We start from the raw sequence: 14475 nt of genomic DNA on the forward strand, positions 1-14475 counted from the left end.
ATCAATTGACAGTATCAGTGCTGGACAAGAATGACTGAGGAAGTATGCAAAAGTGGCATGTAACTCAATAAAACAATGTTTGCTTTGGGCTTGTGAATATAGGTTTGGGGACACTGAACCTGTTCTCAAGAATCTAGATACTACCTAACTTCTTTTTCAGCAGGAAGAGCTAAGTCTCTTGCAGTGATGATGGCAAATCTGTTAGCAATTAAAGCATGCAAACCATTTGAAGTTCATATAGTAGAATCTGATGAAGGTTATTGTCAAGGGCTTTAGAAGCCCTGGGGAAATACTCTTTTTATTTTCAATGGTTCATGTATGCTACTCTGTCAGCATAGCTAGGCTTAGTTGGTCACACATAGGAGTGAAGTGTTTAGAACTGCCTCATGTTGAACATGGGTTCTGCAGGCATCTGAGCTGGTTGTGTAGAATCGGTTTAGACAGAGTAGAGAAGGAGGTACTTCTGCGATGCAGTTAATATTTTGTATTTTAGAATTCTGTGTTAGGATGAGAGAATTTGCCACTTTAAGCAAAGTGGCAAATCCTTTTCTGTTGACAGAGCAATTAGTCTGTAGGCTTTAATATTAAGTCAAATGCTGAGGAATAAATTTCTAACAAGGTAAAAGGCTTTTACAAGTAATAGTGCTTTGCAGTGTGATAGACTTAGTTTTATTTGAGTATTTTTAATACATTTTTTTTCAGTTAAGATTTCATTTATGTGCTAGATTAATAATTCTGTAGTGTTGGATATGGAGTTAAACTTTGGAAAATGGTAAACCTTTACCTTTTGTTGTTTGTAGATAAAAATACAGGGGAACTTCTCTTGAAAAATGCTTCTCAAGACTATTCTGGTACATACAATTGTGTTGCTGCAAACAGAGTTGGCACGGATGAATGTTCTGTTGAGCTGAATGTCACCCCTCGTAAGTGTTTGCTGTGTAATGGTCACATAGTGTTTTGTGTATTAAAACTGAATAATCTTGTTTCTCTAAACTCCTAAAAGGTTAAAAAACCCTAATCCTGTTGTGTAACTGATGGTTGCCACTTCAGGTCTTTACTTCCCAAAATGTTACTTTTTATGCAGAAAGCTGCAACTCTTACTATTGTTTTAAATGCATGTGATGGAAGCACCCCTCTGATTCAGTGATTCAGTTAACCTGGATCATGTGGAAACATACTGGTTTTAATGTTGAGAGAAAAGAAGTTGGTTGTATAAATTCAACACTTAAACAGTATTGTTATTTATCTATTCTAGCTATAAATACAGCTGGTATAATTGCTGGAGCTATTATAGGAACTCTGCTGGGTCTTTCTATACTGGCGTTTCTTGTCTTCTGTTGCTGTAAGAAACATAGAGAGAAGAAATATGAGAAAGAAGTACATCATGATATCAGGTAATGACATATCTCTAATTTCTGAGCAGTATTATTTGAAGATTAACTTTTAAATGTGTATTTCTGCAAGTAAGAGACTTAGTTGAGATTTCTGTCTTAATCTGGAAAGCTTATTAACATACTAACAGCTTGTCAGAACTTTTCGTTTTGAATATGGTATAGATAGTCATGTCTAATTTCAGTAAAGATTTTAAAGGCAATGAATACTTGAGTTTTTTTTTTAACTTAAAGTAATATGTGAGCCTCTTTTGGCTACAGTGTCAGAACAGAAAGAAACAAACTGAAAATTTGTTTTGTAAACTCCCACATAGTAACAGTGACTGAATTCTTGTTCTGCAACTGGTTTTTTGTTTATTTCAGAGAAGATGTTCCACCTCCAAAAAGTCGCAGTTCAACAGCCCGTAGCTACATAGGCAGCAATCGTTCTTCTCTGGGTTCAATGTCTCCCTCAAATATGGAAGGATATACCAAAACTCCATATAGCCAAGTCCCAAGTGAAGACTTTGAACGTCCTCCTGGTCAAAACCCGACCTTTGCACCTTCAAAGGTAGCTGCACCTAATTTAAGTAGAATGGGAGCTGTTCCTGTGATGATTCCAGCACAAAGCAAAGATGGGTCCATAGTATAAAATATTATTAATTTAAATGCTGTTTTTTAAGTGTGCATTGTAAGTATTAGAGAAAACTACTGTGTTCCATCCCTCATTTAAACAATGGCATGCAATTTTCCTTGAAGAAAATGAACAAGTTAGTTTGAAAAGCCACCAATTCTTGCTTTTAATTTTAAACTTATTAGTATATGACAGTTGAACTATTTGCTAAAAGTATTGAAGTTCCTAAATAAATATCGGACACTGAAGGTATTTGGACCTCTGGTAGGTTGCTGAAGAGACGCTGTCAGCTGATGTGCAGTTCTGAATATGTAACAGCAAGACACAAATGAGAAGTAACAAAAGCATTTCATATGTAGACCATGAAGTTTCTCAGAGTTCCTGAAACTTTATCCTCAATTTTGGAATAACAAATATTTTAACTTGGCCACTGTCTGATGTAGTTGCAGGGGGCTGAAATACTGAGGATGACCTTGAATTCTGTTCAAACTCTTGAGTATTTATGCAGTTCTTTAACCTGGTAATGTTTGTTTGGAGCACTTTTTGAGCTCTTATTTTGATTGGTTCAATTAATTTAATGAATCTGTTCTAAATTTAAAATTTCAGTGAGCGGAAATGTGACAGGAGACCTTGCAAGCTCTTGGAAACATGAATTTTTCTGTAATCAATAGTTCTAGTCATGTCAGATAACTTATGTTATCTGATGCATGAGGTCCTGTGAAGGTGTTGGTAGTGGTATCTAAGCTTTAAAAACTATAGATCAACTGTTACTGTCACAATAAGAATGAATATGTATCTCTGTACAGGTCTTAAGTTAGTTGTACCTTGCATTTTCCAAAGCCTGTTTAGATTCTAAGGCAGTGCTCTTTTTTCCAAACTGATTACCTAGAAGCTCCATGGGGTTTTAATGAAAGCTGTTAAGTAACTGGTATTTGATATCTGTCCTCTTGCTCTAACATCACTTTGGAAACATCTTTTCCTATATACAGGTTAAGCAGTAGTTAGCCTTTACTTGAGATGCTAATATCTTTCTGCATCAATTTGCAAGTTTAAAGCTCATTCTCCTTGCTTCTTCAACAGCCCTAAATATTCTTATTAACAGACATTTAGACTTTTAAGAGCAAGAGTTTCATGCAACCAGAATCTGAGAAGGAGATAGTTATCCAGAATTGTTGATACAAATCTCATGTTTGAAGATTAAAAACCCTTCTTCCCATTTGTGCAAACTTAAAGTATTACATGAGGAACAGAACAATTCCTTATCTTACTTTCACACATACTTAAGGACTTTTGATAGCTTCTGATGGCTGATATTATATACCTGTGGAAGCTGGATTTAAAGCTTAGTGCAGTTTGCATCTTTGTGGATTTTTTTCTTCCTTCCTATTTTCTACTTTCTTTCCTCATCCTGTGCTGGGGGGCAGGAGGGGGAGTCCCTTCAGCTTGTTCTAGCTATAGATGTTAAACTGCAAGGTATTGTGGAAAACTCTAAAGGCATATAGTCTGTGGCACTGATGTTGATGAAGGAAATACCCAAATAGCCTGTTGAAAGATATTAGGATTATTTGTATGTAGCAACAGTGTGAGAGAAAACATTTCCCCAGACTTCTAGGTTTAGTGTCTGCTGTTTTGTAGCTGCTTATAGATCTGTGATAAATTCTTTGGCTTACTACTAAATGTTTGTCCTATCTGTAGTTAGGTGCACAATTTCTGGCTGGCACTATTACTGTAAAGAACATACCCTTCATACTGAATTTAGAAACTTGAATGGCTATTAAGTATTCTAGACTTAGTTTTACACATTTGGGACTTTTTTAGATTGTAAACTGATACTGTTAGAGATCAGGTTTTTTATCTTTCATGTGTGCCTTTCCAATAAACTTTGCCTGATTGTAACTTCAGTTTTTATGAAAATTTCTGGTGCCTAAATTTACTGTTTGAACAGGTGCTTAGATGATGGTACAGTTCTTAAAACGTGACACTGTGATCTGATTTCTTGATTCTTATGTACTATTTATACCTCTTCATGCCTATTTTTGGATGTGACTTCAGTGGCTCTCTCTGTATTGTTCTGTATTTCAAAATGTCAGTTACTCCTTCAATTGATAATTATGAAGTGTTTTATATTCCTGAAAACTGTTCAGTTGTACCAGCAAGGTGGATGATTGACTTGTGTGGTAAATAATAGGTTTAGTAACTGTGCCAAACATATGCTTATGAAGAACAATAGATGAGGAGACATCTTCTTGCATCCAATTATTGTGATAGAAGAGACTTCCAAGATTTTAATCATACATTGATTGTTTACCTTGAAACTAAGGCCTTCCTTAATTAAAAGGGTGTAGTTATTACAAATGCAAGATGAGTACAAAACTAAACTGAATCACAGACTGAGAGATAGCTATAAACCTAAGCAACCAGGCAACAAACCTACTGAATTTGGTTCTTAGCCATCTGTGGACATAGGTGAGATTAGATGTGGGTTGGTTTTTTTTGTTTGTTTGCTTTTGGGTTTGGTTTTGGTTTTTGTTTGTTTTGGTTTTTTTCTTTGTTTGGCTTGAGACCCTGTGCTTTCAGTCAGGTAAGCCCTAGGACACTCAAGAACAGAAACTTATCTCACTAAAGCATACAGAGCAGAGTTTACACATGCTTAATGCTCTGTCAGCTTGTACAAAATAATAAATGGACAGAACAGAAGGACAGCATGATGTGCCCTCAGAGCCTAGCTGTTAGGCTTAGCAGCCTTGACAGTGTCTGTCTATTTATGTAATTGCATGGAAAATAAAAGAAATAGAATCTGACATAGTCCTTAACTGAAATAAAGAACCTCTGACTTGGGGTAAGCTTTGCCTCAAGTTGGTATCATCATGCCTTTTTGAATGGATGCAACGCTACTATGAAAACATAATACTGCTATTATAAATTATTTCTTTAGTCAATAGATTGTTCACTTACGCTGGATTATGATTCTCAAAAGCAGCTACTATAGTTTAGCAATGATTTCTAGCTGTGTAGGAGATGAACTGGTTAAACACGTGAGGTGTCCGATCTTACAGATAACTCTGCTAACAGAACTCTTCTGGGAAGTAATGGCAGCTGATATACCAGTTAGAAGGTGGCATTTTTAATGTCTCATTTTATTAAAAAAGGGGGGGGGATGGGGGGGTGGTACCATTATGTAAATACTCTAAGTGAACTTGAGAAACCTCTAGTTAATGTCATGACTGTAAACTTGCCTGTTGAGGACTACTATATATAGAAGAAAAACCTCAATTTTAGCATGGTGTGAATAAAGTGTTAGACTTGTAATACTGTAGAGGTTACGTAACACTTGTCCATACATTACAAGCATTTTCATAAACTTTCTGAAATGGATATTTAAAGATATTTGTGTGAAACTTCGTTATCTAAAAATGAATACTTCTTCCAAAACCATGTAGTGCACAGAAATGCCTTGTTGGAGGGGTAAAACATGACTTTTGAAAGAAATGTACAATACATACATCTTCAACAACTGATAGTCGCATTCATGTTAGACGTATGCTTCCTGCTTAATAGTACAAGTAAGACTTCTTAATTGCAAGTTTTTCTGTAATGCTGAATATTGTATATTACTGGTTTCCATGATAGGCTTTTGGTTTTGTTCTTAACAGTGTATATTCTGGATCACTTCAGATCTTTGTTCCAGTCTAAAGATACAATACTATTTGTGTCACTTAAACCTTGTTTTATACACTTGATAGGTGCTTTATGGGACCCTTTGGTTATTGGTCCTCTAGCATTGAGTCACAGCTCAATTGAGATTGGAGCAATAATATTTCCTGGAATCCAAAATGTTACGATGTTATGTTACGCTTCTCATGCACAAAGCATGGACTTGAATATTGATATGAATTTCAGTCTGAGGTTTTATATTCACACTTTTGGGGGAATGGTATTTTAAGATACAAGCATTGTGAGTGAATTTGTAAAAACAAAATCCAAAATTTTAAAATGCTGTAGTTCCACGACAGACTTGTGTACTTTTTGAAATAAAACTGTTGGAGAAAACAGTAGTCTGTCTTTATTTTAAAGCAGCACTTGTGTATGGCTTCAGCTTTCTCTTTATGTAATTGGAAGTGAACTAATAAATATGGCTGTGTATACCATGCTGGCATTAATAATTTTATTTCTTGCCTTTCCCCCCCATTAATGTCTAAGGGAAGTAAAACTTTAGATATTTTAAAACATGCACTTATTTGTGGTTTCCAGTTGTAGATACATGGATGTAGTGATCAATTTTAAAAACATACCAGGGCGATCTCAGCAGTTATTCTGAAACATTAAGGCTGCAAAGGAACTTTGGATTAAGTTTCATCCCTCTTTATTTTAGGTAGAACCAAAAATTTCTGAAACTGATAGATTCTTGTCTTTTAGAATTCAAACAAGCAGGTTTAAAGCACTCAAAGCATGTTGATAAAATGCTTGGTTTTATATTGTCAGTTAACGTGCATCTCTTCTGATCCAAATGAAGTTGCCTTGGGATACTCCCCACTCCTTGGCCTTGCAAACCAACTGATTACTGACCTTGTAATTTTACCTAAGATTAATGCAATTTCTCCAGTGTTGTCTTGAGCACGTACTTAGTTTCAGGGAACAAAGTCTGGAATGGGCTCTGTTTGCATTAATGGCATGTATTATGTTTATATCATTGGTGGCCTAATTAGCTGACATTTATTCATAATATATGCATATGTTCTTATGATAATGTGTGCCTGTGCCATGCCAGCTGTTTTCAGTCACTTCTTCGTGTATATATAAAAAAACCTGTTTGATCCATGTGTGCAAAAGCATATGAAGTTAAGTGGAATCCTGGTGGAAAAACCTTTAGGAATTTTTTTCTATTTCAATTGTGCTTAAATACAAAAGGAAACCTAATAAAAATGAAGGTTCAGATTTGTCTCTATTTGTAGCACTCTAAGAAACCTTTCTACACCCTTTTAATGTTAACGTCAAGACTTAAGTTCAAGACTTTGGTCCTTTCCTAAGGTGGCAGTTTTGTCACAGATGGCACTTGAATGCCTCAGCTGCTCCAGGTCTTTTATTTGGAGATGAGAGATTGTGAATCACAGAAGCTGAGTACCTCCAGCTTGTCCGTGGGGAATTCCAACAAAGCAGCTAGCGCTTTCCTGAGTGTCTCCTGAAAGACTACAGGGCACTCATGTGGTAGTTCTACAAAACCTTTGTGGTCCTTACATGTGTATTAGACAATGTCTTGGGTAAAGTTTCTTAAAAGGTCTGTCTTGCTGGTTTTTTTTTCTCTGAACATCTTTGACCGTGTACTTTGATCTTACTATATCAAATTTACTTCTTAGATGGAGAAGCTTGGGTTCTTTCAAGCTCTATGATAATGCTGATAAGCAATTAATTGTTAGACTGTTTTAGAAAACAGTTAATGCCAGTGACTTAGCCTTGCTTCCTTGTGTGTAAAATCCTTAAAACAAAACCAAAAGAGTTTGTGAAGAAAATAGCTGATCAAGGAGCAAAAGCAGGAGTAGAGTGAAAGAAGCTATGATGTTGCCTACCTTTCCAAGGCTCAGCTTATTCTAAAATTACCTTTCGCTTGTGGGATGATTGTAGGTGATTGCTCACAGCATGAAGACTTGCATCTTAATATACAAATAATGTGTGTACTTGAGTTAAGATGATTCTGTTGCTTTTTCAACTTGCTTTAGGCTTTTTGCAGAATGGTACAGGCTCAGCTATCAGGAGAAAAATATGAACCTTTAATTTTATAAAATAACCACTCTGGCAGAAAACTGGCCTGGAGGATTGCATTGTCCCTGCTTCTGACTTCCATTCAAAGTCAAGTTTCTGAAAATAGGGAACCTTTAAGGATCCTTTGATTTTCATGTTGTTGTAAGTCAATGTTAGTGTCACCCTCATAAGTTGAAGTTTTGAAGTCTTCAGCTTTCAGCTGTTGAGTACTGGCCAGGTTGCTTTGAATATGCAAAGTCAGTAGTGTTTAGCGGCAGCAGCTGCTAGCTGGGTCCGCAGAGTCATTGAGATTTCCTTTTTTTTTTTTTTTTTTTTTTGATAGCATTGACCAGATGAAGGACAACTTTGCCATATTATTCAGGAAACATTAGGAAAGTTGTGCAACTCCTATACAAGAACCTTGTACAATGTCAGGATTGCTGGATGGCGGGAGGGGAGCAGCTTTATAAAGAAGTTGAGTGTGTCGGTTACACAACTTGATTATGTAACAATTTTAAAACATGGCAATATTAGAAGAGACATTAACATCTGAAAGCACATCACTTTACCTTCAGTAATCTAATTTTTTCTTTGGGGAAAAACCTCTGGAGGCAGTATGTCCGCTGGGAAGCACAGAAAGCTGTGCAATGCAATGACAGTTGTCCCACTTCTCGGGGCTGTGGTTCCGTGAGCTGCAGGCAGGCAGGACGAACGTCGAGTGCTGTACCTGAAGGGTACTGGACTCTTTCCCCAGAGTACTTCTCCTAATTGCAAAATGGGGAGAGGAAAGCAGCAAGTCTGATCAGTTTGTGGGGAATTTTGTAGGAGGGACCTGAATTCTGGAAACACAAATGCACTGTCCCAACTTCTCGAAGCCTTTCCCTACTCTGGTTTCCAGCAGCATCTGATGTAGGGGTTTTCAGACAATCTGCAAAACTTTTTTGCATTGAGTTGCTTATATAGCCAGCATATCTTCATTGCTTAAATTGCAGGGTCTTGTACTCTTCCTACCATGAAGTAATTTCTGTATGTGACGGGTTTTGTTATATTATTGCTAAGACTACCGTACAAAGAAACAGGCAGAAATTGTAGACTGAAGTCTCCTGAACACCTCACACAGGGCAAATGGTGGCAGCGCAGCTTCTTGGTGCTCTGGGCCCAAACATCTCCCGGGGTGCAGTGATCACTGAGGTTAGGTAGCAACTCATTCAGAATGTGGCATCAAGGAGTAGTAAATCACATGGTAAAGAGCTATAAAAGTAATTTCATCTACTACCATTAGTATAAGGGCTTCCAATTATGCCAGTTTTGCAAATTATGTTCTGTGTGAATAGGAAAGAAACTGAGATTTTGTTTCTTGTGGCCAGTTACTGCTGTACAAGTGAAGTAACACCTTTTCATGGCTTGTGATTTGGCCTGTCTGTGATTTGTAAGTGAAACTATTATCCCATACAGGAATCTGAATCTCTTTTTTTCCTGTCACTTGGTAATATTTTACTTGTGAAACAGCAGTCAGGGTTAGTCAAATTTCACAGAAGTTAAAGCTTGTAGCAGAGCACCATTCTCAGTGTTTAAGGTCTCTGCAACCAGCAGCAGCACCAGCTCGCGGCATCTTGCTAGTCATCTGAACGGATGGTGTTGCTAAGAAAATACTTGCTGAAGTCAGAACACTGGTGCTGTGCCTTACTTAACTGTAGGAGATCAAGATAGAATTGTTACTTAAGATTTCCATTTACTAATAGACTAGCTCAGGTGGGAGGGATACTGATACCTTTAGACCAGAAATAGAGGCAACTGGTAGTAATACATAAAGCTACTGAATTGTTTGTGACTGCTAAAGAAGATGACAACTCTGGGGCACAGCTGGTGGTTTGTGGAACATGTCAAAAAGCTTATGTTGTGGCTGCTAGCACCGAACTTCTTATCCGGATAAATAAAATGCCCTTCCATGTCACTTCTAATCTTGTAACTGTCAAGAGCAGAAACAGTTCATCTGAGCTGTAAGAGCTGTAAAATAGAAAAGAAAGCTTGCAATTACTTTTAATATATCTTCCCCTGTTTCTTGTTGGTACACAAGAAAAATAATAACTTACTAAAAGGATACAGCTTCAAATGAACTGTTTGGTCTTGCCCTGCTTTTGTCCTTGTATTCTGTAATTCAATATGAAGTTGCTTAAGAATTTCAATGTCTTTTCTCTCACTCCAGACTTGAGTTGTGGTTTGGGTGACCTCTTTATGTATCCCTATTTAAGATGAGAAAACTTGCTGTGTTTAAAACACAGAACTTAAAAAAAAAAAAAGTCATGGTCTCCCGTACCATCTCCAGCCCACTTGGAAAAAAACATTTTATGGCTAAATGAGTGCTTTGTATTGAAACAAAGTAATAAATTTTGTGTTTGGGAATACTGGACATCCTCTTGTGGCTGACGGGTGGGCAGCCTGCATCCCTTTCTCTCTGCGGCTAAACGTGACCGTACGGCTCTGCTGGTGGTTTGCAGTGACTTGCTAAGAAACATTAGGTTTTCCAACAGAAAGCAAAATAACCTTCTTAGATGCCAGAAAGTTTATTTTCTTATTCCTTACTCAGGAAAATAATTTAGGTAAGAAAAAGGTTATTGTAAGCTGCATCAATTAAGATGTTTTTCTGTGTAAGCTCTGACAAAAAGCTGTAAACTCTACAGAGATCATTAAAGGAAACGTACAGCTGAGGTATGAATGTAGCTTTTGATAGGTTTTAACAGTTGTGGTGAGAAACATTATATTTATATTACCTTTACACACACTATATTGCTAGGCTAGAAGTACATACTTCTACATTCCTTTTCTTTACCAAAAAAAAGTGTAACTGAAGCCTGATTGACTAGTAGGGACCAGAGCTTGGAGTTAGTCATTAAAATGTCTGTTTTCTTCTGACTGAAGTTAAGGTCACCAATGATGTTTCTTCATTTGCAGCTCATTCAGGAAAAAAAAAAATCCCTCAGACACACCGTAATTGTATCTGTTGGTTTTCTTTTAGGAGCAAGACAATGAAAATAGTGATTCTTGTACAGATAACATACAGTTCTGATCACGCTAGACTTGCATACTTGAAAGGCATTGAACTTCTAAACATCAATTACATGTTTTTAAAAACAAGGTTATGTTGCTACTTGAAGTATTTTAGGTGTATTATTTAAATATGATATATATACATATCAATGTCATTTTTTTTAATAGTGCATGAACTGGGTGGGCAGGCAGGAATCTCAGACAACCTACTAAAATCCTTTAGTCCTAGATGAAGGAGCTGCAAGGAGTGTTAGAGGCCTTATGCTCAACAGTCCTTTTTGTTGCCTGAATTAGTGTAATTTCCCGGCTGCTGGTGTTACCTGGGTAAGCTAGGATTTTAATGAGCACTCTGAGTTGGGTATCCAACTGACAGTGAAAATTGGGTCATTATATTACACATGTGAACTTTATTCTGACAACATCCCATGTCTGTGCCAACCATATTAACTAGTTAACTTGCTGCTGGCTTTATGGTTTGTACATGCGGGGGAAATTGCTGAACATGCAAGGAAGCTTAGGACATCCTTAATGCTTGACACAGCTAACAGAAGCTCACTCACCTGCAATAATACAATAATAACAATATTAAAAGAATCCCAAGGCAAGGGAGTCTGATTAATGAAGTGGAGGATTAAGGTTGATGTCCTGGCTCTGTCATGACTTAGCCATGTGATTTTTTTTTTTTTAATGTTGACATCTCCTTATTCCTCAGCTTCTACGTCTGTTAGAATGGAGATAGTTCTGTTGACTTACAGGGACTTTTGGAACTAGAGTTTCCCATCGCACTGTAATTTTTTTAAAGCTATCCTTGATGAGTCTTTTCAGTCTTCACCATCTGCCCATCTAGGGCTTATTTTCACTTCTGTCATAATCACAGAAAATTTTCAAATATATATATTTAAAGATAGCTACCTTGGTCAGAACATCTGTGGTTGTTTGTGTCTCCTGCTGTTTGCTGGTTTTTAATTCTGTCCTGGCAATAGTCTCTCTTCCAGTACTTCTAGCGCTACCTGGGTATTTCAAGGTGTAGTAAAAACAATAGTAGGGCAGATTTCACTAGGCAGCTTCATGAGGGTGAAGGATCCCCCAAAGCCCATTTCCAATGCAAGGAGAAACGTCTTTCCTCTGGAGGCTTTGTCGGAGATCCCAGCTTGGATGCCTGCTTGGCATCACCTCAGAAGGAGGCGGCTTCTTTCTCCTTCCACTCAACAGCATGTAGGAGAGAGTATTCACCTGGGCTGGTGTCCCTCGTCGCTCAGCTGGGTCACTTGACACTCCCTCAACACCCTTTTCCCTGCTGCTCACTTACTAGTGTGTTGGAAAGTATTCTCAGGATAAGGTAGTTCATCCTACTTATTTTGCAAATAGAGAATCAAGATGTGTTGAGTACTTCTTTTCCTCGTTACTGATATTGGAGGTATGTAGCTGTGTATACTTACGCTGCCAGGCTGAGATACATAAAAAGAGATGTAAAGCTCCTTCTTGTCGTCATCGTATTGGCCTCTGTCAGCAGCAAATTACTCTGAGTTTGGCTTTTTATACAACTTTCCTCTGCCTACAGCTTCCCGCTTACGTGGATGGCTAGCCTTCCTCTTTCTATGACATGCCGCCTTTTTATTTCTGATTGTGGGATTTATTTCACCACTGAAGCAGGATGGATTTTTAGACAGTTTTTCCCTTTTCTGAGTGTAGTATGTTGCTATTTAACACACTTTGTGGAGGGTCATTCCTTTTACTGATCTTTTCTATCATAGTTTTTGTTCCTAACCAGTTTCACTCATTTGACTCTGGTTTAGGCATTAGGCACTTTACACTAAGTACACCATCTATTGTATTTTAGGCTGGCCCCTGTTTTCCAGCTTAAACGTAATAAGGTTATGATTGCAAGTACCCGGGCAGACAGCAGTTTCTCATTAATTGATATTTTTCCTTGCAAGATCCAAAAGAGTTGCCACATCTTGTTTACAAGTTACAGCACTGGTGGGTGGATTTTTTTTTTTTTCTTTATCACAGCTGCATGAATAACCTCTAGCTGCATGCTAGGGTTCACTTGCCAGACTGCATTTTTCTTTACTTTTTTTTTCTTTTTTTTTTTTTTTTTTTTGGTAGGGATTTACTTAGATGAGAAGGAAAGAAGAAGAAAATCAAGAGTGAAAGTATCAGGACAGTGCAGGCAAAGAACAGATTATGTTGTATTTGTTCCCTTTTGCCCTTCGAGCTTATTTAAGCATCTGATTTTTAAAAACCTTTGCTTTTCCAAACAACGGGGGGATCAAAAGCTCTCATCCCATCCCAGCTAGTCTGTGTGCCATATAGCAGATTTTTTTCTTCATAAGCAGGGTATGTTAATTGTCTCTTGACTCATTCACGAAAGGGAGCAAACAGGATGTGCTTGATGGAGAGCCGTCGTTACGTGAGCCTCGCACGCCTGCCTTATCCCTAAGAACAGCTAGATTTATAAATTTTTTGGCGTGTAAGAGTTCTGTTTCTTCAGGCTTTTCCAATGGAGTGGGATAGGATGAACTGTGTGGGGAGCAGCTTAATCTTTATTTAGAAAGCATACGTTTACTAATTATTAACTAGTTATCTGTTTGAGAGCTATTAATGCAAGAGGTCGGAAATAGGAATGTTGTGTTAGCTGTGGTGCAAAGACAGGAATACAGACAGAAAGGACACTTCTCACCTCAGTGTTCAGTCCAAATCAATATGCCTCTTACAGAATATCAGTTAATTTGATCAAATACAATTTCAGGCTGATACTGGGGTTCTTGTTCCTGTGATACTAGAGCTGAGGATAGATGTATTAGGTTAGGGAGGAAAATAAGTTCCAGGAGAAAAAAAAAATATGCTGACAAAATCTTCCAAAATGGAGAAAATGTTAGATAAATGATCCTGAAAATACACTTTTACACTGTAACATTCCTTAAAAGAGTAAGTATATAAACAATAGCCAGAATGAAGTTGTAAAACAAATTCTCATGCTACATAATAGCTTTAAATAGAAAGAAGGCAAATGTGGTGATTTAATGCCAAGCAGTACTTGGTACTGATTTGAGTTATGCTTCCAAGCAAGGTTTTGTGAAGGTACTCATATTATTTTTACTGTCACGTGCAACTGGAAGGTTTTATTCGATGTGTAATTCTAATTGTAGTGTGACGGTTTGCAAGGAAGAAAGTGAGATGTTACAGGGGTAGCCTGAGTCAGGTTTTTTAATTACTGGTCTTACGCAGAAACTATTGTGGCATTGAGGCATGTTTTAAAAATCTGTGAGGACTAGTATAATAATACAAAAGCCTGTAAGAGTAGGGTAAGAAAATGAGAGAAAGTAAATGCAATATATCCATATACGCTTGTGTATTATTAATTAGGAAGAGTTGTTTTCTGTTAGAATATCATGTTTGGAAAATTAATATTGGTGCCTGTCAGCAGAGTTTGAGTACAGGGAGCATATAGAAAAGGCAGTTTTGCAGCATGGAGTGGGAGCAAAAATGCTTAGTTGTGTTTTTTCTTACAGTGTCAGTCTTGGAATATTAAGTCAAAGAATACAGAGCTATTAAAGAACTGTAACGGAACAAAGATTTATTTTTTACTATCTTTGTGCAAAAAAGTATCCCCAGAAAAAGTCAACAAAAATAGTCAAGGAACTAGAACTGACTTCTGAGGAAACGGTGAAACAACCAAGTATG

At 37.2% G+C, this 14475-nt stretch overlaps 1 protein-coding gene across 2 annotated transcripts in view; it reads left to right on the forward strand.

Moving 5' to 3' along the window:
• CXADR (CXADR cell adhesion molecule) overlaps positions 1–14475 on the forward strand; it is a 37982-nt gene that overhangs the window by 21851 nt on the left and 1656 nt on the right. The window contains exons 5-7 of one of the 2 annotated variants that reach the window (XM_075516777.1): positions 801–923; positions 1256–1394; positions 1755–1941. In XM_075516777.1, the coding sequence (XP_075372892.1) occupies positions 801–923; positions 1256–1394; positions 1755–1941 (449 nt within the window). Of the gene's footprint in view, positions 1–800; positions 924–1255; positions 1395–1754; positions 6057–14475 lie in introns of those variants that run through there. The other variant, XM_075516767.1, reaches the window with a different exon arrangement.

The sequence above is a fragment of the Mycteria americana genome, chromosome 1 (assembly GCF_035582795.1).
Source record: "Mycteria americana isolate JAX WOST 10 ecotype Jacksonville Zoo and Gardens chromosome 1, USCA_MyAme_1.0, whole genome shotgun sequence".
Lineage (NCBI taxonomy): Eukaryota > Metazoa > Chordata > Aves > Ciconiiformes > Ciconiidae > Mycteria > Mycteria americana.